The following is a 23,137-nucleotide window of genomic DNA, read 5'->3' on the forward strand; positions in this document are numbered from 1 at the left end:
GAAGAAAATGATTTTAGGGGGAAAAAAGGAAGAAAAAAAAACTAAGAGTGTGATCCCCAAAGAAAAGTGATTAAAATTTGTTAAATGTTTAATGTTAAAATTAAGGTTTAATTGAGGGGAATACCCTGGTGATCCAGTGGTTAAGATTCAACACTTTTACTCCCAAGAGCACACATTCAGTCCCTGGTCGGGGAAATAAGAGCCCACAAACCTCGCAGTGTGGCCAAAAAAAAAAAGATTTAATTGGGACTAAATCATTGTGTGTTATTATCCCAGATGTGCCGCACAGCGTCACATCCCTAAGCTCACAGGGCTGGGCCCAGGTTGCCCTCAGACTAGCAGTTTCTTCTGCAGCATCACTGTCAGGCGCTCTGCTGACAAAGGCAAGACCCTGTCTAAGGCATGCCATCGTTAGGATGTTATCTTTACACTGAGCTGATACTTGCCATCTGGTTGATTGATCCAGGTTCCGTCCTCTAGCTCGACCTCTGATAGTCCCTCACTTGAGGTAATCCTGCTGCTGCTGCTAAGTCACTTTAGTCATGTTTGACTCTGTGTGACCCCATAGACAGCAGCCCACCAGGCTCCCCATCCCTGGGATTCTCCAGGCAAGAACACTGCAGTGGGTTGCCATTTCCTTCTCCAATGCATGAAAGTGGAAAGTGAAAGTGAAGTCGCTCAGTCATGCCCCACTCTTAGCGACCCCATGGACTGCAGCCTACCAGGCTCCTCTGTCCATGGGATTTTCCAGGCAAGAGTACTGGAGTGGGGTGCCATTGCCTTCTCTGTGAGGTAATCCTAGTGGTAGGAAAAACCTTTGTGTGGAAGAAGGCCCCCCCACCACCACCTTGGGTCTCTGGATTTGGCAGCTAGCTTTAGTCTGGCCGTGCCGGACCTGCTTTGGAATTGGCAGGGACATGCATGCACAGGAAAATGGAGCACTTTCTTCTTTGTCTTTGCAGATACAGCAGAGGGTGTCTCTCAGGAACTCATTTCTGCCGGCCTCGTTGATGGAAGGGATTTAGTCATAGGTAACTACTTTGTGCTCTGCCCTTGTGCCCTTGTCTCTCTGCCTATATCCTTAGGATCTATAAAATCAGGCCTTGATTCTACTGAGTAGGTCGAATGATTCTAGGAATGGTTCTTGGCTTTGTTGAAATAGGAGGTATTGGGGATAGTTCTTTTTTACAAAAAAGAAAAATCTCACTTCTGAATTTGCTTTGTTACCCCCAATGATAGTGAGTGAAAGTTTACCCAGGTCTCTGGGAGATCGTAGAAATGATGACAGAAGTCACAAGTTAGAGTAAGCTTGGCCATATCTAATCCATTTTGGAGGATGAACTCTGTCCTTGGGCAGCCAAGAGGTAAGAAAAAGTCATTATAGATTTAGTCCTAAAAAAAAGCAGGAAGTAAGAACAGGCACAGTCAGGCCACAGGTACATGTTTCTGAAGGAAAAGACTATGGTGTAGGGCAAGTCAGCAGATGTGTAAAGGGCTAGATAGTAAATAGTTTAGGCCTTGTGAACCATGAACAGTCTCTGTCATTTTAAAAAAATCTATTTATTTTAATTGGAGGCTAATTACTTTACAATGTTGTAGTGGTTTTTGCCATACATTGACATGAATCAGCCATGGGTATACATGTGTTCCCCACCCTGCACCCACTTCCCTCCCCATCCCATCCCTCAGAGTCATCCCAGTGCACCAGCCCTGAGCACCATGTCTCATGCATCGAACCTGGACTGGCCATCCATTTCACATATGATAATATACATGTTTCAATGCTATTCTCTCAAATCATCCCACCCTCACTTTATCCTTCAGAGTCCAAAAGTCTATTCTTTACATCTGTGTCTCTTTTGCTATCTCACATATAGGGTCATTGTTACCATCTTTCTAAATTCCATATATATGCGTTAATATACTATATTGGTGTTTTTCTTTATGACTTAACTTCACTCTGTATAATAGGCTCCAGTTTCATCCACCTCATTAGAACTGATTCAAATGCATTCCTTTTAATAGCTGAGTAATATTCCATTGTGTATATGTACCACAGCTTTCTTATCCGTTCGTCTTCCGATGGGCATCTAGGTTGCTTCCATGTCCTGGCTATTAAAAACAGTGCTGTGATGAACACTGGGGTACACGTGTCTCTGTCATTTTTATACATAGTTGGCTGATTCCTGTTCCAGGGCTTTCTGGCCCATGAATAGGCAAGTCCTACCTCTTTAACTGCAGTGTCGTTCCTTAGTTAATACAGCATCTTAAAGAAAGTTAATTTGACAATGGTAAGATTTATTTGTGCTACTTGGACTTGTATTTTAAAACACCTCTTGTTTAGGGAGCGATTTATCTTTCTGCTTACATTTTGATTGTATGTCGGAGATTGTGAACTACTGTTTAAGTTGTTAACATATGGTTAAAATGTGGATTTACGTAACTTCTGATTACTTTCTCTGTTTTTATGATTATAGTGGCAGCTAATTTGCAGAAGATTGTGGAAGAACCCCAGTCAAATCGATCCGTCACCTTCAAACTGGTATTCATCCCTTCCTTCTTGTTAAACTGTCTCACTTTTACACACCAGCAGCCTCTGCAGACCAGCTTCCATATTCCCTGAGTGATGAGAATAATCAAGTCTGGTGATTGTTTGTTTAGCCTCCCCATGCCCTGGGCTGATGTCGCTCTTCATTGGGCTCCCTTCCCCTCTCCCTCCCAGGAAGCCTCCTACCCGAAGCCCTCAACTGTTTATTCTCAAAACAGATTGTCAGGCTGACTCCACCTTTGTACCTAGACTCCACCTACACGTTTATCTGCCTCCTGTTTGTATTCCAGGGACCTTTCCCCAACTGCCCTCTCTCCTACAATCTCCATGTCAGTTTTAATTATTACCTGCAATTTTGTTTCTGAATAACCACAGCTTCTCATTTTGTTTGGTTCTTAGGCATCTGGTGTCGAAGGCTCAGATATTCCTGATGATGGTAAACTAATAGGATTTGCCCAGCTCAGCATCAGCTAAAACACAGCCCTGGAAGAGGCAGCCGAAGGAGATTCCACACATGCGTGTCTCTGTTGCTTCTGTTGGCCTAAACCCACTACTGCCAAAGAACCCAGCAACAAACCTCCCAGCTAGGAGCTTTAGAGGTCTTTCTTTTATGTTTTTCCTGCCATCATCCCTGCTTTTTCCCACAGGGAAAGAAAAGTTGGATCACCAGTGGCCAGCATCCCTTTTAAAGAGTTCCGTTAGTAAACTTACTGCACGCATCCCCTGTCTTCCTCCATCTAAGAAGTGGCCCGGGCGCCTCAAGGCCCAGGAGGGAGGTCTGTCGCTCATCTTGCCTTACTCCAGTGATGGCGCTGGGGGAAAGCAGCAGCTCTATGGGCCTCCTCATCCTGCTTGTTCTCCCACACCGGACGGGATGTGGGCCTCTTGGGATATCTCTTTACCACTGAAGTAGCAATTAAAAGTTGATTGTTCAGCTGGAGCCCAGAGAATTTAGTTTAGTGATTTTTTTTTTTTTTTTTTTTTGGTATCTGATATGAATTCTAGCAACCTTCGTTAGGAAAAAGCACAGCCTCAGAAGGAGGCAACCTAAACTGTGTTTTGTTTTGTTGATGTTTCTAAGCGTTTTGCTGAAGCTGCTCTCAGGCACCCCTCTTCATTACTTGCTCCAGAAAGGGTTGCTCGCCTTAACTTCAGCTGGTGCAAAACATCTGACTGTAGTCGAACTTCAGCCATCGGACCCTTCAAAACGGAACTTTGGACTGTTTTTAGGGAAAAAAATCACGTAACGGCTTATAAACGAGAGTTACCCCAGCAGTGGTGTTTTGAACAGGAAAAAATCATAACTCATATCAGTGTGGAAGTATTTATTTCAGCTCTTAAACAACTGAAGAAAAACTGCTCCTTGATCCTCCCATGAAAATCAATTTGCCTGGCCTCCGAGTCATGAGGAAATGCAAGGCTGAGATTTCTACAGCAATAAAGGAGACTCGCCCTAGGCCAAAGAGGCCTGCCTTCTGCCCCCTCTCCTGCACTGACCCTTAGGAGGGGGTCCACACTTCTGTGTGCTGAACCTGACCCAAGATGGAACGTGAAACCACATGTGCCGTGACTTTTAGGATTTATGAGTAGACAGTGTTCATTTGATTTTCTACAGAAATAATATAAATTATTCTTTAAGTTTAAAAAAGAGCACTCAATGCAATATGTGAATCACCAGTGGGGTTGATTTTTTTTTTTTTTTCCTACTGTTTCACAGTCAGCCTTTATCTAACTGCAGATTAGCCCTAACAAGTTTTACAAATGAAAGAGATCCTCAATCTGGCCTTAAAACAACACAAAAAAGATGGGCTTTGGCCCCATGGAAAGGGGAGAGCTGCCTCTTACAGAATCAGTCGATCCCTTTCCATCTTCGTTGGTCTGTGAATAACAAGATTGCTTTACCTAGTTTTTTCTTGGAGCACCTCTGAAAGCTTTCCCCACAACTGACTTGTTACAGTTTTAATTTCATTCTGAGTTCGTAGTTTTAACCGTGGGCTTTCTTCACCAGCCCTGGATACAAAGGCATGTTGGGAAAGGAGTGGGTGTTGGAGAGGAAGGGAGGGGATGGTTTGGGATGAGAGGGTTGGGAGGAAAGTAGATCAGAGGATCAGATGCCAGAGTCCTGGCAGGATTGGTGAAAGGAGGGAACCTGTTGAGCCTGGAGACAGAAGATTGATCAGCTTGATGGACAGATATTTAGCTTTTCTTTTTTCTTTTCTTAGAAGAGAGTTGAGGGGGAAAGGACAGGAAGGTAGGAATAAGTTTATGGAAAAGATGTAGTGTCCCCTTTGGCACAAGACTAGGGGCTTACCTTAGAGTCTGTATTTTCATTTCAAGTAAGCCCTCATAGTCTGCTTATTTCTGAATCCAGAGGGTAGTGGCATCACTATTCTAGGTTTCTTTTGGAGGTGATCAGAAGCCCAGGCTGGAAGTAAGCAGCAGCCCATCTCCTTGTTCAGTTTCTCCTGCTGGCCATTACCTGTGAGCTGCAGTGGGACAGGCATGACCTTTGAACTGAAGTGGGCTGGGGCTTTCTCTTTCTTTTCCATTCATCTTTTGCCCTGCTGGGAATTAGGAGCCAGACACCAAGCCCCAGGACAGTGTTACTTCTTCTTCTGCATGATGTATGGTGGACTCCCTTTGCTGGCATGTGCAGTGATGCTGAAAAAAAGTGAGTGAACAGAAACTTCGCAGGTGAGACAGCACGTGACCTAGTGAGCAGTCTCTCTCCTTCCTGGGAGTGGTGGTCCAGGATACACCTCTCTCCCTAGATCCCTAGGATCTCCTGGGTCCTAGGGTAGGGACTAACTTAGCACAAGGTAACATGTGCCAATGCTATTTGTAAAATGTTACGGTCTTTCTAAATGATTCATGGATTTGTTTGGGATATTTTGCTTAAGTTGTGAACCAAATCCTAGAGCCAGCTGACACTCTTAATAATCTGGAGAACAGAATAATGGTGTATCAATAAATGGAGGTTCCTCCTTATGACATACGCTAGATTATGGAAGATGTAAAATATTTGACTTCCCCTCCCTTTTTTTTTTTTGACTTTGTACTTTGCTGCATGTTTCATTCATTTTTAATCAATAAAGAATAAATTGTCTGTGGTGGTGTAAGGATGCTTCACTTTGGTGACTGTTGATGGGAGCAGCAGGAAGTGAAAAGGTGTATTAATAAACAACGTAAAGCCATTGTACAAACAGGGAAGCTGAAATCCCCAGAGAGAGCGATCTGCCCAGGGAAGTGTGTTAGGGAGGCGGAAGCAGCTCCTCTCAGTGACCTTTTCTGTTTACCTCTGCCCATGCTATTGGTGAGCTAAAATACCAGATTCAAGTCTTTGGGAGTCCCTTTTGGAAAGTTCAGAGCCAGGCTGAACCTCTTCCCATTTCCAGCCCTTCTTCACCTGCTGGGTAAGTAACTCCTGCCCCAGAGGTGGTCTTTGAGCCTTGACAGGACTGCTTTGGGGTAGGTCCTGGTAACTCAGGGCTCAGGTCCTGGGACCTTGGGAGTTGATTGTATCATGGCTGATTGAATTTCCTTTTAAGGTAAACAGGTTGTGTGGAGACAGAGGAGGAGGTGCCGACTACTCAAAAGTGACCATGGTGTATGTGGGGGTCAGGGCAGGGGCAAGAGTAAACAAAGCCTCTCCACTTGCCCATCATCTTTAGCAAGATCAGGTCTTGTCCAGAAGCCGGGTTCCTCACCTCTGCGTACTCGTAGTAGCCAGTGCTCAGCGCCACAGCTCATGGATTCCTCCTGTGGATCAGCTCATCTACCCTACGCGTTTTATGGGTTTGTTTTTTTAAAGTAGACTTTTATCTTTCAGAGTAGTTTAATTTCACAGAAAAATGGAGCAGAAAGTATACAGTGTTTCCATATACTCCCTGGCCCCACACAGGCGCAGCAACTTACATTGGCTCTTCATTATCACCCAAAGTCCATAGAATACCTTCGAGTTCACTTGCTGTTGTATATTTTATGGGTTTGGACAAATGGATGATGATATGTACCCATCGTTATGATCTCAGAGAATAGTCTCACTGTCCTACAAGTATGCAGCCTTTTCAGAACAGGTTTTTTTCACACAGTTATATGCATTTAAGGCCTCTCCATGCCTTTCTGTGGCTTGATGGCTCATTTCTTTTCAGTGCTGACTAGTATTCCATGTCTGGATGTACCACGGTTTATTACTCCATTCACTTGCTGTGTGCAAGTTTTGACAGTTATGAATAAAACTGCTCTAAGCACCTTTGTGCATGTTTTTGTTAATATGTGTATATGAGTTTCAGCTCGGTTGAGGAAATACCAAGGAGCCCCCTGGCATGTTTTATGGTAAAAGTAGTCTTTTTCTAGGAACCCACCTTCCATCCAAAGTGGCTCGGGCATTTTGCATTCCCACCAGTGACTGAGAGCCGCTTTTGGTGCATGTGCTCACAGGCACTCGGCGTTGTCACGGTTTTGGGTTTGGGCCATTCCACTAGATGTGTATGGTGTCTCGCTTTCATTTCTGATTCCCTGATGACAGTGTGTTGAGTATCTATGCCCCTTTACCATCTGTGAATACTCTTTGATGAGGTGTCTGTTAGGTCTTTTGCCCACTTTTTTTAAGATTTTTTTTTTCCATTTTTTTTAAGTCTTTATTGAATTTGTTACAATATAGCTTCTGTTTTATGTTTTGGATTTTTATGGCCTCAAGGCATGTGAGATCTTAACCTTCCTGACCAGGGATCAAACCCACACCCCCTGCATTGGAAGGCAAAGACTTAACCACTGGACCACCAGGGAAGTCCCTAAAGTACTTTTAAATAAAGGTACGTATATTTTTTTTAGAATACCATTGCACACTTAAGAGGCTATAGTATAAATATAACTTTCATACTAGAAAACTAACTCACTTTATTGTGTCTAGGTATCCCAGCACCATTTGTTGAAAAGACCATCTTTACTCCATTGTATTGCCAGTGTTCTGTCAAAGATCCTTTGAGTCTGTTTTTTTCAGGGCTGTCTGTTCTGTTCTGCTGATCTATGTGATCTTTTTGCCAGTACCGCACAGTGAAGTCAGGTGTTCTCAGTCCTGCACCTCTGTTCTCAAACACTGTGTTGACTGTCCTCTGACCTATCTACCCCGAGCCTCCAAGCAGTCTGTCGATTACAGTCAGATTTTCTTAATGTGGTACTGATTCCTGTGGAAGTCTGAGTTTGTGGGGGTTTGCTCCGAGAAGTTGTCATTCTCTGTATTTAACTTTCTGGCTCCAATTCGAGGGACAGCAGTTTGCCCTGTGACCTCATCTCTGATGGATCTAAGAAGAATTGTTGATTTTTCAGTTTGTCCAGCTTTCTACCTGCTAGAACAAAGTGACAACTGCTAAGCTGTTTACATCCTAGACAAGAGACCAGAACTCCTGCCACATGTTTGTATTTACTAGAGTCATTCTTAGCACTTCCCTGGTGTGGATGTCCAGTGGCTAAAACTCTGAGCTCTAATGCAAGGGGCCCGGGTTCCACCCCTGGTCAGGCACTTAGATCCCACATGCTGCAACCAAAGCTCTTGTGTGCCGCAAGTAAGACATGGCACAGCCAAATAAATAAATATTCAGAGTCATTCTCAAATTTGGAAGAGACTTGAGATAGACACCCTCCAGTGCATCCCTATAGGTGATGTCTGGGGAGTACTTTCCCTTCCCGCACCATATGTACAAACACCACCCTCTACCCCATGGGCATATGATTGCCAGTGACTGTATCCATTCAAGTCACACTATTCCAGTGATCAGAAGAACACTCTTCTCTTTGGTCTTAGCAGTGCCATTGACTGAAGACAGGTGCAAGGAGAGGAAGAGGAGAGAGACAGGCTGCAGGTTCTCCCTTAAGGGCTGGAAGCAGTCCTGTCCTACTCTGCAGCCTCCCAGAAGACACTGAGGGTGGCCAGACTGCTGGAGACGCCAGAGAGCAGCACATGTGCTACCTGGGAGCTCATCCTCCCAGGTCAGCGAGACCACGGATCCCTGGGGCTACAGTGTTTGTGGGAGGACTCCCCAGCTGTGGGCTTTGAAGCATCATGGAGAGCCTTTGGCAGACTGGTTAGGGTGGGAGAGGGGCAGGGTTAAGAGAACCAATAATTTAATCAAAAACTTAGAACTGGGGGAACTGGGGGTGCAGTGAAACCAGTGGAGTTTGGGGACCTGGAGTTATATAACTGTGGAAGGTCTTTGGTTGAATCTCACTCTTCTGTCAGAGCCTCCTCATCATTTATCTGTCCCTAGTTTAGAATCCTACACTAGGAAATGGAATAATCCTTAGAGACCATCTAGTTCGAGCTTTCCTTTTACACACATGCAGAAATTGAGGCCGGAGGGCCAAAAGGGGCAGACGGCGGGTCACAGTGAATCACTGGTGGAGCCCAAACGCCTGCCTCCTAACCCCAGTCCCTTTGGAGCCTTAGAGCTGAAAGGACCACAAGATCCTTTCCCTGATCAGAGAGAAGAGATGACTGAGCACAGCCTCCTCCTATCTCCACCTCAGTCTCCCCCATAAAGGCTGAGCCCCAAAGTGAGTAGTGGCAGCTGGTAGCATCTGCTTTCTTGGCAATTCATTCAAGGCTGTGCTGAGGACAAGAACTTGCAAGGGAGCTAGGTGAGGAAGCAGAGATGGGGCTGGCGACAGTGGGGAGCCGGGTGAGTTTAGGGTGGAGCAGGGGGCAGAGAGACCTGTCCTCTTGTGCAGGGTTGTGGACTCTTGCCTCTGCCCTCCAGCATCTGCCCTGCCTGGACCCTCCCTTCATATGGATTGAATCACAGGCCGCAGGTACGGGCACATGATAGCCAGGGCTGCTCTGCACAACCTTACTGCCTCACATTCTCTTCACCCCTGCACCTCTGCTCATCTCTTTTCTTAAAATAATTTAAAGACTTTCTGAGGGCTACACAAACAAATGGGTGAATGTGAGTATGACACCAAGCATGTATTTTCCCCTAATGGTCTATTTTGCCCCATCATTCTGATCCTCCCATAATTAGATGCCTTCCAAGCCCGGGGTCTACCTACAGTAAGACCCCCAGGGTACAAAAAAGATGGGGGCGTTCATCTGTGGGAGGTTCCTGTAAGAATCCCGACCTGCCACCTCCCACGCTGTGCCCCATCCTAACCTCGACTCCAGCAAGGTTACAGGAATGACCCCCAGATGGGGGCTCCCCAACCGGGGCGGGGCTTTGTCCTTTGTCCTTCGGTGCTCACCAAGATTGCCTGGGGTGGTTGGGGCTACTCTGGGGCCGCTTGCATTTGTTCTTTTATTGTGGGAGGGTCTTAATGGTTTCTTCCTTGATTAGATAGAGATGAGGATGCACGTGTTAGCTGTGCTGCTGAAGGGAAAGGCATGTATGCCCTTGGTGGGTCTCCTGGCCTTAATACTACCCTTGGGTTGACTGGTGGTGTATAGCACCAGGTGCTAGGGACCCTGCAGGAGACAGTAAGGTCAGGGTCATGAGACCAGGTTGGTTGGACTCTTGGCCGAGTTAACATGCAGTCTGGGTCCTTGCTGCTCTACTGACATATCCCCCCGTCAAGTAGAGTAGCAACTGCCCTGTAGCATTGAAATTCCTCTCAGATTTGAGGTTCTTTCACAATGGGAGGGGTTGCACTGGTGTGAATTGTAGAGGATGTTACAGCTAGGAGTGTGGTCCTTGTACACCATGTAATATCTGACTAGAGCTCGCTGCTGCGTGCTAGGCCTGAGAAGTTCCTCTGGTATTGCCTTCTCACGCAGCCCGTCAAACATCCTCAGATCCTCCAAGCCAGAGTGGACTGTTTTTTCATCATATTCTGTCATTCCTAGACCTGAGCTCAGGAGCAGAGGTGTGACAGGTGGAGCCACACAGGGCTGGATTAAACATTAACGCAGCTGCCACCATTACCCCAAGCGAGCTGCAAAGCTAGCTGGTAGCCCCAGCTAAGGAGCTGGTGGCCAGTGACCATGGCTCCCTTTGCCCAGGTTGGCTGAACTGCTCAGCTTTGGTCACTTCCACGTGCAGCTGCTGATACTGCTGAGTGTGCCCAGCTTCCTGACTGCCTTTTACATGTTCACCCAGGTCTTCATGGTCCTGGACGAGGCCCACTATTGTTCAGTGGCCTGTGTCAGGAACCAGACTCTGAACCTGAGCGCGGCTGAGCAGCTGGCCCTGAGCTTGCCCCTGGATGCTGCAGACAGTCCCGAGCCCTGCCTCATGTCCAGTTGCCCCCCATGGTGCCAGCCTGGAGTACATCCTCAGCCACAGCTTCAGTGAGACACAGCTTTTCGAGGCCGGGTCTATCCCGAAGGCAGGTCCTTGTCCGTAGAGAATGACGTAAGGCCGCGCGTCAGTCTGACTTTCTAAGTGTTTTGAGTCCGTCAGCTGCTCTGCCTGCCACTCTGCCCTCAGTCTCTGGTGTGACTGCCTCTGAAGCTGCCCCTTCGCCCTAGGCCTGAATGACCATTGTCATGCCTGTTTTGCTTTCTGTCCTCTGCCTGTCGGCCCATCTAACTCTCCATCCATTCCCTTTGTCTGGGATGTTTGTCCATCTGTCCATTCATCTCTGTTTTTATCTGTCCCTTCGCCTGTCTGCCCCATGGCCTTCTTCCCTGTCGCTCCTGTCCATCTGTTCTCATGCCTTTCTCTTTCTGAGGTTTGCATCTGCCTTCCCATTTGCCTTTGTCTTTCAGCCACCCGCTGTGTGTCTGCCCACCTACCTGTCTTCCTTGTTTAACTAATCTTGCAGTCCTACCCCTTCCCTGCCCACTCGTCTACCTTCCTGCTTGCTTGCCTTGGACTCTCTGCCTTCAGCCTTTCTCTCTAAATCTCTTCCTGCCTGCCTGCCTGCCTCTGAGATGCTGGAGGCCACGTGGAACTCTAGGACTTGTCCTGCACATACCTGATCAATTGCTTGTGCTAACTCTGTTCTCTTAGGAGGGGCCCCAGCAGATCAGTAGAAAGACTTTCCCACTCCAGCCACCTCAGAGGGTATGTCCTCCTGCCTTCTTCCTGATCCTCCCGCTCAGTCCACCCACAGGGGGAGCAGGTCACCTTGAACTCTGCTAGCCCCTGGATCTAGCCCAGCCTGGGTTTGTCTGATCCTCAGTGCCCCTTCCTTCATCTCCCCGGTGTTTCCCCTGTGGTAGATCTGATCTTCATCATCCTTAGATGCTGTGTCTACCTCTCCAGGTGCTCATAAACTCACCGCCTGTCTAGCCAAGTGTCACCATCCTTATAGCTCAGGCAGACTTCCAGAGTGCTCAGAGCCAACCCTAGCTCTCGTTCACAGGCTTTGCTGGACTGTTCATGGAATTATTATCCAACCAACAGCTCCTGAGTTCTCAGTATGTGAGGCACAGTCAGAACAGAGGCACCCTGTTCACCTCTGAGAAGACCTGGACTCCTGTAGAGGGACAAAGCCTCAGTGAACTCTGAGGCTAGAATTTGCTTCTTCCTGGGGAGAGAATGGGCAGGCAGCTCCCTGAAGGAGTTGGTGTGTGAGCTGGGTGCCCAGGGACCAGAAGAAGGTTAATAGGGAAAAGGAGAAAGCCTTCGTAGACAGAGAATAGAAAAAGAAAGGCCTGGTAACAGGAAGAAGGTGATGTGTCAGGAACTTGGTTTGTCTGGGCCAGGCGTGGGCAGGTTTTATGGGACGAAAAGGATGTTCTCAAGGACTGAGGGCCTCTCTCTCCTCAGTCACCAACTTAGTCTTTGCTGACCCTGGTGTTGGACCTTGGCCCTCGGGCCCTTCCCTGACATGCTTCCACAGACCCACCCTCCCAAGGATTGCAACTCCCAAGTGAATGTACGCTTTTGGTACTTTGTGCCCCGAACTACTTGACAACCCCAAACTGGGTTCCAGAGTGGAGCTGCCTTGTGTGAGGTATCCATCCTGGCTTCCGGTCTACAAGCAGGGGTAGAAGCTACACTACAAGCTACGCGGACTCTGGGGGCTTCTCTGAGCTGATATCCCAAGTTTCATTTATAACCAGCAGCTTCGCATGCAAAGTGAAATACAGATAATCCAGATTTGAGAAGAAAAAAAAAAATACATTTCCTTATAAGCTGTGTGCTTGTGAATGACAGAGTACATTTCTCCTTCTCAGCCTACCTGTCCAACGTTTCCTAGGTGCCTTGGTAAAAGAGAAAATGACTCCCAGCCCTGTCCACACAAACCTCTGAACACAGAGTTCACTGGACCATCAGTGAATAGCAAAAACAGTGTGGTCTCTCCTGGAACCACAGAAGGAAGGCATGCGGAACAGAGAGAATAGCCATTTCTAGAATCTGGAGCATGAAAGCGCCTGGCCTGTGTGAGCAATGCTCACATACAAAGAGGACTGGGAAAAGACAAGAGCCAACTCTTAAAGAGTCTTAGATACCAGTGCTAAGGAATTTGGACTTTCTTCCAGAGACCAGTGGGAGCCATTGATGGTTTGGAACAGTGGAAGTGAGACTTGATGGGTTGTGCTCCAAGAAATGGGGTGGGATTCTGCAGTCCACTGTGGCAGGCCCCAGACAGAACTGTCCACCATAGACATTAGGGCTGGGGAGGTTGACACCTGGTGTCCCAAGTTGGAGCCCTGTTCGTCTCTTTTCCATCTGCAACATGACACCAGCATATGAACTGGGGTTGGTCTTGGCACCTCTCCAAGCCTCTCTCTTCTGCGAAACAGAGGGAATAATAAGCCTACATGGGAGTTAGAGAATTTGATAAGATAGGATTAATGCATGGTGTCCACTGAGCAGAGGAGGCAGCCTTGGTGGAGTCCCATGGCTTGGCACTCACGTCTTCAGAGCATGAAGGCCTCTTGTATCCGAGATGCCTATGTCACCAGCTGTGTGCTTCATGGGACTCACGAAGCTGTGTTAGTACAGCCTCAGCTGAACTGACTTAGCACAGCCACTTTGCTACCTATGTTGTACGTGTTAATTCCTTTTATCCTATCCGGTGGTACGAAGGAATCTGTTTCATCTTCATTTGTACATGGGAAACCCAAGACACCAGCAGATCAGCTAACAAAGTCACACAGAATGACTCAGCAGACCTTTATTCATAATTTTTTATTTTAGACTATATCTAACTACGAGGCAATCTGTGGTGGCTGAACAAAAAAGCAAACAGGATAGAACTGGGCGGAACAACAAGTTCCAAGTACCCGGTCCTGCCACACTTCATTCTCAGGAGCAATCCATTCATCATTTGATGATCACTTAAAGCTCTTACAGAATTAACAGTTGTCCTTCAAGACAGATATAGGAGCAAAATACTATCTCCTGAACTGGTTAATTTTGGGCTAAAGATTAGGTAACTCATGGAGATTGGCTTCTCAGCTAACTGAAGGTATTGATTGGTTCCTTCCTCCATTCATTCACGCATCCTTTCACTCAGGAAGCATTACCTTAGCTTTCCCTTAGTTTCACTCCCTGTCCAGGGCAGCGAAGATGTCTGAACTCACTGCCGTCCAGCTGTCCAACTCGAGGACCTAGGACTAGCTGCTGAACCTACATATAGTAAGTCAAGGATTGTTGCTAGAATTACATGAGATGATGCGTGTGAAACATTCGGCATAGTACCCAATCCAGAGTAAGCACTCAGCAAGCATTAATATTGTGAAGTTGTCTCTGTGAGCTCTGGAGACCTCACCTGTCATGATCCCCCTGCACACACTTGAGTATGGAGCTGAGAGATGTGCAGGGGGCACAGAACTTCGTTGAGGGCACACAGACGGGGGTCAGTCACATGCCATTGTTGTGCATGCACATGCAGTGGACATGTGTGCAGTTTATATGGACACCCATACGTTCTTCACTTGGATTTCCAATCTGTCTCTCAGGTTCTGTGAGTCTCCGTGTGGGCTGTCTCCCCTCCCATCGCCATGTGTGTATGTGTGTACAGGCTTCATGTTCCTGCATCCTAATCTCTTTCCTCAAGGGATGTGTGAGGGCTTCTTAGGATTCTGATTGCCCGAGGATGATGGGAGTTTCAGGGGAATTTTGCAGTCAGTTGGGAAAAGTCTGAAAGGCCCAAGCAAATCACAGGGGTGCTGTGGTTACAGGGAAGAAGCCCCATTTGTCAGGAAGAAGCAGTTAGTGACTGTCAGGGGTTCCCAAACCATGCATCCATAGTGGGTCAATAATTTTATATGGTATCTCAGGCCAAAAAAATACCTAGAAGTTTCATATAATAAGTAATTTGATCCAAACAACTTAAGAAGAGGGACTTCCCTGGCGGTCCAGTGATTAAGACTCGGCACTTCCAATTTGATCCTTGGTTGAAGAACTAAGATGCCTCATGCCATGCAGTGGGGTTAAAAAAAAAAAAAAAACCACCAACAGCAAAAATAAAACAGAAACAAAACTTAAGAATTCATATACTAACAACTCAATGGCTGTTTAAAAAAAAAATACACAAATCAAAAGAAAACATTTAAATTTCATCCTCAAGTCAGTGCACTTACTTCCTAATAGGATATATTGGGAACCACATATCGCAGTCCTTGAACCCTGTGAGTTTCACATGGTTTTTGCTTTTCCCACAGCACTTGCCAAAAACACAACTTCACACAGATCACTGAAAAGAATTGCATGAACCATCTGGAGCTGGTAGTTTGATATGAAACAGATGTTGACTGTCACTGTATTTCCTCTTACACTTCTAAGTATCGTGTCGTGCACTCTGAGTTCACAAAGCTGGTGCCCTGGGGTACCTTGATACACAGTTTGGGAACCTGCCCCACTTCTGTCCTGAGAGGTTTGTCATGCGTGGGCTAGCTGATAAAAGGACTTGCCTTAGCTACCCCTGAGCTCACATCTGCCTGTGTCTACCTCATTTTAACATGGTCTATGGTCGGAAGCATCTGAAGGAAACCTCCCAGTTGGTGTATGTGGCTGGGCTCCTCATTGGGGCGCTCATCTTCAGGCCCCTCTGCAACTGGTAAGAACCTTGACCAGTTCCCCCGACCCAGCATGCTCTTGGACTCCTGGCCCAGGGTCTAGTTCTCCCCAGGGCCCCTCTCACCAGTCTCCAGGTAAGGCCCTGTCCACCTGCAATGGGACTCCCAGCTGGGGCCATGCACCCTCCCACAGACAGAGCGCCCAGCAAAGGGCTTGGGGCTGGGTCTCCCTTCCTCTTTCCCCTCAGACAGATTCACTCCTCGATCTGCCCCTTTGCAACCCCAGGATTGGCCACAAGGCCACTCTCCTGGTGCAGCTGCTCCTCTTCGCCATCCTTGGCATGAGCATAGCCTTCGTGCCCAGCTGTGAGCTCTACATGGTCCTGTGCTTTTCTGTGGCCACAGCTGTCGCTGGATATAGCTTCAGCATTGTCACCCTATGTGAGTATCTGAGCCCTGAAGCCAGCAGCTGCAGAGCAAGGCCATGGGGCCTGCGTGGCCACACTCCCACACTGCCTGGGGGGCCCAGTCAGCTCCGTGCACCTAATGTGATGGCACTGGCACGCCCTGAGCTGGACCAGGACCACAGACCCTGACCTGGTGGCATCTCACGATGGCAAGGAGTGATAGGGTGGGGTCCAGCCCAGCCTCAGCCTCTGCCTCCAGTTACAGAGTGGGTGGGGCCCTTGTGGAGGATCCAGGCTGTGGTCCTGGCACAGCGCACCTTCTCCCTGGGGCAGATGGCTCTTGCAGGACTTGCCTATGGCGTCCAGAACTGGAGACTCTTCCAGATTGCTGGCACTGCACCTGTCTTTCTGCTCTTCTGCTTCTGGTGAGGAGATATTTCCCAGGCAAACTACCTCTTGGCTGGTGGTGCATGCAGAGAGGTGTCTGGAGAGGGAGCCTGTGAGGCCTGTAGGGTGTGTGTGTGCTAGGACAGCGGGGAAGTTCAGGCCCCAAGGCCACAGCCATTCCTGACCCACAGGGCCCTGCCAGAATCTGCACGGTGGCTCCTTACCCGGAGGAGGGGAGAGGAGGCCAAACAACTGATCCAGAAAGTGGCCTTGGTCAACAGGCACAAACTCCCCTCCGAGCTCCTGAGCCAGGTACTTGCAGCCCTGGGTCAGCCCTGCCTGATGGGACCACACAGACCGGCCTGCCTGGCCCCTCACTCTGCACATCCCTCCCAACTGGCCCCAGAGAAGACCAGCCCCGCAGGGAATGCCCTAGATCTGTTCCAACACCCCCAGCTCTGGAAAGAGACCCTGATTCTCTTCTACATCTGGTGAGTGGACTCAGGGCCCACAGCCCTCCCTGAGGCCTAAACTAAAGGGCTGCCATGTCTCTGGGGGAGGTGGCTGTCTGGGTACCACTGGGTCTCTTGTTGGCTGTGCTTCTGTCTCCTGCTGTGACTCCTGGCCAAGGCAGTCTCTCTTTCTGAGTGTGATGGGGTCTCATCACCTGGCACTGAGAGGGACTCTTGAACTCTGCAGGTTTGTGGACAGCCTGGTGTTCTATGGTCTGGGCCTCAAGGTGGGGCACTTTGGCCTGAATATCTACCTGACACAGTTAACTTTGGAGCAGTCGAGGTGCCTGCCTGTCCCTGCAGCATCTTTATGATGGAATGGGTGGGCCGCAGGTAGAGTCAGTTGGGGACCCTGGATCTGGGTGGCCTCACGTGTATCACCATCATCTTCGTCCCAGCAGATACCAGGGCCTCTGCCCACACCCCCTCTGCTACCGAGACCCCTTGTTTCCTTTTCAGCAGTGAGGGTTTCTCTGGAGCTTGGGTGCACAAGGGGTGAGGAGTTTGGGAGGGCAGGGACAGGGTCCAGGAGGTGGGCTGGCCACTCTTCCTGTGGCTGACGGGCAGCCTGCACCAGATCTGCCTGTGGCACTGTGCTGGCCCTGGTGGGGAAGTTTGCCTTGGCGGCTGGATTTACCATCTTCTACGTGGACTCTGCTGAGCTCTTCCCCACTGTCATCAGGTAAGAGCAGTGGGTGCAACCCTGGCTCCTCTGCTCCTGAGACCCTCATTTTGACCATCCCTCCTCTGCCCTCCCTGGTGTTCCCCACAGAACTTACAGGACTGGCTCTGGGGCAGCAGGGCTGGATGCGGTCCAGGGCTAGATGAGGTCAGGGGAGTGCAGAGGAGGGCAGTGGAGAGCAGATACACCAGGGGCCATAGCCTGCCCTTGTCAGGACTAAATACGGTGTGAGTCCAGGTTTGATGAATGGCTCAGAAGGAAGTCTGCAGTGGGAGTGGGGGGTGGTCAGGAGGTGAAGCCTTTGATCAGAGACTGGATAGCAGGAGTGCAGCCGGCAAACAGAAGGCCTGGAGGTGGGGGAAGCAGGCCACATTGTAGGATGAGGAGAAGTGCAGGTTGATGGGGCAGGAAGGCTGGGTGGACTTGAGGAAGCCTGGGGACCGTGCACGTCTGGGGACACCAGATGAGACATGGGGGCTTTTCAAGGACGTGAGCTGGGGTGGAACTGTGGGAGGAGCTGGGGTGGACCCAGGGGAGGCTGGGTCCGCTCAGCTTCTGCTGGCCTTCCCACAGGCAGACGGGCATAGGGCTGGTGGGCATCTTTTAAAGTATCAGGGGCATCCTCATGCCACTCATGATCCTGCTGGGCGAGTATCATGCATCCCTCTTTGTGCTCATCTATGGCAGCCTCCCCATTGGAGCCGGCTTACTCTGTGCCCTGCTGACAGAGACATGTGGCCAGACCCTGAAGGACACCGTCGATGACCTGGAGCAAGAATCCTGACCACAGTGAGGTGCTTGCACTCTCTGAAGCCCAGGACCTCACATCAGTGGCCCCTCTTCCAGAAGGCCAGGTCTCTACTTTACCACTTGTCCATTGTTGCAGAGGGAGCCCTCACGATTCCCATACTTTGGGGAGGAGGTGGCGAGGAATGGGAACAGTTCCTAGATAGCCAATGATGACCTTCTGCTTCCTCTAGCTCTCTGAAGGCAGTGCTCTCAGAAAAGGATTTGGAGGCCTCGGGAAGTATTTCCAGCCCAGGGGTAGCCTTTAGAGCAGCACTTAGCTCTGTAACTGTGTCTCCAAAGCTAGACTGGCAGCAGCAGAGAGCTGCCTAAACACTCCCCTGTAAATAGCTGGACCTGTGAGCACCACCAGCCTTGCTAATGGAGGTAATACCCTGTAAGCTGGCCCCAGAGCCAGCCACCCACTGCCTGGCCCAATCTCAGAAGCATCCTAGGTGGGCCTCCCCAAAACCCCACCCCCAGTACCCTGTTCTGAATTAGAATCTTGGGTGTGTCTTGGGTTTAACTTGTTCTCTGACACTCTTTGGGGATGTGGCTCCTCAGATCCCCTCCATCTGGGATTCCCCCGTCCTGAAAACATAATCAAGCCCAGAACAGGACAGCCGAGTATGGCCTCTCCCAACCTTTGAAGTCATGGACCCATCCAGGCAGGTGGACAAGGGGGAGTTTGCAGTTCCTCCAGTGGCTGGACCAGACCTGAATGGATAAGGTGGGACCCACAAGACATTTGATCTAGCTGAGAGGAGACTGATTTAGTCAGAATCAAAGCTTCAGGGTTGCCTTCTCTTCAGAGATTCTCCTTCACCTGCCCTTCACTCAGGACCAGTGGCGGGGAGAGGCAGGACATGTCCCTCTCTAGGCCCCTCTTTCCTTTCATTCTCTGCTGCTCTGGCTCTTGCAGGGCCCGTGCAGGGTAAGGGAAGGGGGCAGAAGTCTTCTTACTTGGTGGCCACTCGTGTTGGTTCTTTTGGGACTTGCAGTGAGTAATCATCAGTCAGTGGCCCTGGGAGGCTCCTAAAATTAGGCTTTCTTCACGAATATTCAGGGATTCTCAGTGATCACCCCAGGACCTCTGTGTTGCTCCTTAGTATGAACAAGATGCTGGCAAATGACTCCTTGGAACCCTATTTCATCTCCTGCCCCTCCCTGTGGACCCTCACATTGTATCTCTTGGGCTGGCCTCCCTTACAAGACAGTCCAACTAACACAATCATAGCAGCACATTAGCCCAACTGTCCGCCTTCTTTCTGCTTGCACCCCAAGAGCTGGTCACAGCTAGAGAGCATCATACTGGCAGCTCTCCTCTCTGAATCCACGGGCAGCAGTACTTCCTGAGTCTTTAGCAGCACCTTGTATTCCTACCAGCTTTTCAAGTCAGCTTGTTTTCCAATTCTCACTGGTAGCTATTTCTCAGGTCCACTCTGCTTGTCTCCCTTCCTCTTACCCTCTACCAGATAGCTTCTCATCCTCCTCTCAGAGAAAGAAAAAGCCATCCTATGGCCACTCCTCAAATTTCCCACCAAGAAAACTTTAACCTACACTCCCTCCTCCCCTGGGCGGGGATCTGGGAGCAGCTGAATGGAGCATCTGTCCCTCCCTTGACTTTCCTCTCCATTCTTTCTCCTTAGGCCCGGGAATTGGGGGTGAGCAAGTGGTGCCTGGAAGGATGGCAGGATTTCCCACAATGGAGGTGGAGCCATTATGGGGGAGGCAGGTGCTCTGGGTGTTGGGCACAGTCTGCATGAAGGCATGGGGCTGGCTCATGTGGAGATTTTCCCAGTCTGCCTTGCCCCTTCTGTCCCTAGGGCCTACGGCCAGTTGTGCCCCAGTGGTAGAATGCTGATCCCCCTCATCCTACCCAACCCCAGGACCTCCCCACCCCATTGTGACACTGGGCTCCCTGGACACCATGGAACCCAAGGGTTCTGCTTCCAAGGGTCCGGCTGGGCCTGGATTGTGGTCAGGTGGGCCCTGGCTTTAGCTTGTGGTCCTGTCTCTAGGGAGGAAGGGCTGGGAGGGTGTGGAGGGTTTCGATTATGATGATACCCAGCAATTGTGGGGCTGCATTCTCAGTATAGGTGTTGACAGGAGCCTGCCGGACCCTGTTCAACTGTGGGAAGTCTGTGGAAGAAGGCTGCCCTCCCAGGAAGCGTGAGTTCTAAGATGTGGCATCTGGCCATTTCCTGCCCTCAGAAAGGGGGCTGCTTCTGGCCGTACCTCCCTGTCCCAGGCCTCAGTTTCCTCTTTTTATATTGGGAACCAGTTGCTGGGGTCTGTCCACCTGGTTGGGGACCTTTGGGAACAAGTGCTTGAGGTTCTTGCAGACTGTCAGGCCCCTGTTGGACATTCAGGTGATGCTCGGGGAACACTGAAGGGCACTCTGCCAGAGAAGCTGGCTCCAGGCCCCAAACCAAATCTTTGTGAGCAAAACAAAAGTTCTCTCCATCCCTCCCTCCTTCACTGCCCTCTTTCCCTCCCTCCCTAGGAAGTCTCCTCTATCACGTGACACTCTCTCCAACCTTACACACGTACACACTCTGCTATCTTCCTGTTGCTGTTGTAACAGATTACCACAAACTTACTGGCTTTCAACAACACAGATATATTATAGTCTTGCAGGTCAGAAGGCCAACATAGACCTCACTTGGCTAAAATTAGGTGTCACAGGGCTGTATTCCTTTCTGGAGGCTCTAGTGGGGAATGTAGTTCCTTGCCTTTTCCAGCCTCTTGAGACTGCCAACAATTCCTTGGCTAATGGTCCCTTGTATCTACAAATCCAGCAATGGCTGGTCAAATCTGGAGAGATGTAACTGAAGTGTATTCATTTTCACTGCTGTATTGTTTGCCATTCGAGAAATATACCACAGTTTATCCCATTCCTCTCTTGATGGGGTTTTTGGGCTCTTTTCCCCACCTCCCATATTTGGAATGTATTGTCATGAATGTTTTTATACTCTTCTTGGATCATGTGTACAAATGTTTACCCAGAGTATACAAGTGGGAATAGAATTGCTGGGTCATAAGGTGTGAGATTGGGGCTTCCCTAGTGGCTCTGCAGTAAAGAATCTGCCTGCCAATATAAGAGACGCAGGAGACATGGGTTTGATCCCTGGGTGGGGAAGATCCCCTGGAGGAGGAAACAGCAACCCATTCCAGTATTCTTGCTGGGAAATCCCATGGACAGAGGAACCTGGAGGGCTACAGTCCATGGGGTCACAAAGAGTTGGGCACAACACACACACACCCAAGGTGTGAGGATATTCAGCTCTACGAGACAATGCCAAATTGTTTTCCAAAATGGAACCATGAATACTCCTGCCTGAAATGTATGAAAAATGGATATTGAGTATTGTCAGTCTTCTTAAATTTTCTCAAGCAAAGTGTAAATTGTGGTCTTGATCTGCATTTCCCTTATTATTAAAAAGATTGAGCATCTCTTCATATGTTTGTTTATATTTTCTCTTATTGAAAAGCCCATTCATGTCTTTTGGCCATTTTTCTATTGTCTTATTATTGATTTATGGCCTCTTTACACATTCTTGATCCTTTTTATCCCCCCACTGATGCATGTTTGTTATATATTCTCCCAGTTGTGTGATTTTTTTTAACTTTATGATGTTCATTTTTGAGTAGTCAAATTTATAATTTAAAGGTTTTTAAAAATTGTTTTATTTATTTATTTTTGGCTCTGCTGGGTCTTTGTTGCTACATATGAGCTTTCTATAGTTGTGGAGAATGAGGGCTATTCTCTAATTGAAGTGTGTGGGATTCTCATTTTGGTGGCTTCTCTTGTGGAGCACAGGCTCTACGCACATGGCCTTCAGTAGTTGCAGCCCAGGGGCTCATTAGTTGTGGCCCAAGGGCTATCAAGTATATTTGCTTGTTGTTGCTCTTCAGTCACTAAGTCGTGAGACATTTAAGAAGCAATTCCATTTACCATTGCATCAAAAAGAATAAAATATTTAGGAATAAACCTACCTAAGGAGACAAAAGACCTGTACTCTGAAAACTATAAGATGCTGATGAAAAAAATCGAAGAAGACATAAACAGATGGAAAGATATACCATGTTCATGGATTGGAAGAAACAGTATTGTCAAAAATGAGTATACTACCCAAGGCAAACTACAGATTCAATATAATCCCTATCAAATTACCAATGGCATTTTTCACAGAACTAGAACAAAAATACTCAAAATTTGTATGGAGACGCAAAAGACCCCACCAAATAGCCAAAGCAATCTTGAAAATGAAAAATGGAGCTAGAGGAATAAGGCTTCCTGACTTCAGACTGTACTACCAGGCTACAGTCATCAAAACAGTATGATACTGGTACAAAAACAGAAATATAAATCAATGGAACAGGATGGAAAACTCAGGAATAAATATATGTGTGTGTGTGTGCGTGTGTGTGTGTGTGTATATATATATATATATATATATATATATATATATATATATAAAAAGGACTCCATCTAGTTAGTTCACACATCCATTACCTACCTATTTATTTATTATGATTTTTGGTGAGAAATTTATGTTCTGCTGTCTTAGCAGATTTCAATTATGCAATGTAGTGTTATCCACTATACACACATGTTTTTACATTATATCCTTAGGCCTATTCATCTTACAGTAGAAAGTAATTATTCTTTTACCAACCTCTTTCTTTTTTCCCACGCCAAGAAATCACTTTCACTTTGTTTTCACTAGTCTGACTTTTTTTAAAAAAATTTACATATAAGTGATAACCCTGCAGTATTTGTCCTTCTCTGTCTGTTGACTAGTGTTAATGCCCCCGAGATCCATCCACGTTGTCACAAATGACAGGATTTCCCTTTTTTCTCATGGCTAAGTAGTATTTCATTGTGTGAAATGAAATGCCACGTTA

The 23,137-nt window shown here is 48.1% G+C and overlaps 2 protein-coding genes across 3 annotated transcripts in view; both read left to right on the forward strand.

The window, feature by feature from the left end:
* Positions 1-5,654, forward strand: part of OXSR1 (oxidative stress responsive kinase 1) — an 89,013-nt gene extending 83,359 nt beyond the window's left edge. For both annotated transcript variants that reach the window (XM_006077012.4, XM_025272781.3), the window contains exons 16-18: positions 963-1,031; positions 2,478-2,542; positions 2,948-5,654. In XM_006077012.4, coding sequence (XP_006077074.1) covers positions 963-1,031; positions 2,478-2,542; positions 2,948-3,022 — 209 coding nt within the window. In that variant the 3' untranslated portion in view covers positions 3,023-5,654. The remainder of the gene's footprint in view (positions 1-962; positions 1,032-2,477; positions 2,543-2,947) is intronic.
* A 3,544-nt stretch (positions 5,655-9,198) lies between these two features.
* SLC22A13 (solute carrier family 22 member 13) lies at positions 9,199-21,324 on the forward strand. Its single transcript, XM_025273009.3, is given in 14 exon segments — positions 9,199-9,225; positions 9,568-9,596; positions 10,539-10,787; positions 10,789-10,851; positions 15,160-15,165; positions 15,353-15,493; positions 15,739-15,893; positions 16,119-16,284; positions 16,438-16,737; positions 16,946-17,022; positions 17,025-17,175; positions 17,348-17,440; positions 18,014-18,229; positions 18,421-21,324. Coding segments are annotated over 14 exon segments (1,812 nt in total). The 3' UTR covers positions 18,560-21,324.
* Positions 21,325-23,137: the final 1,813 nt, after the last annotated feature.

This window comes from Bubalus bubalis, chromosome 21, assembly GCF_019923935.1.
Source record: "Bubalus bubalis isolate 160015118507 breed Murrah chromosome 21, NDDB_SH_1, whole genome shotgun sequence".
Lineage (NCBI taxonomy): Eukaryota > Metazoa > Chordata > Mammalia > Artiodactyla > Bovidae > Bubalus > Bubalus bubalis.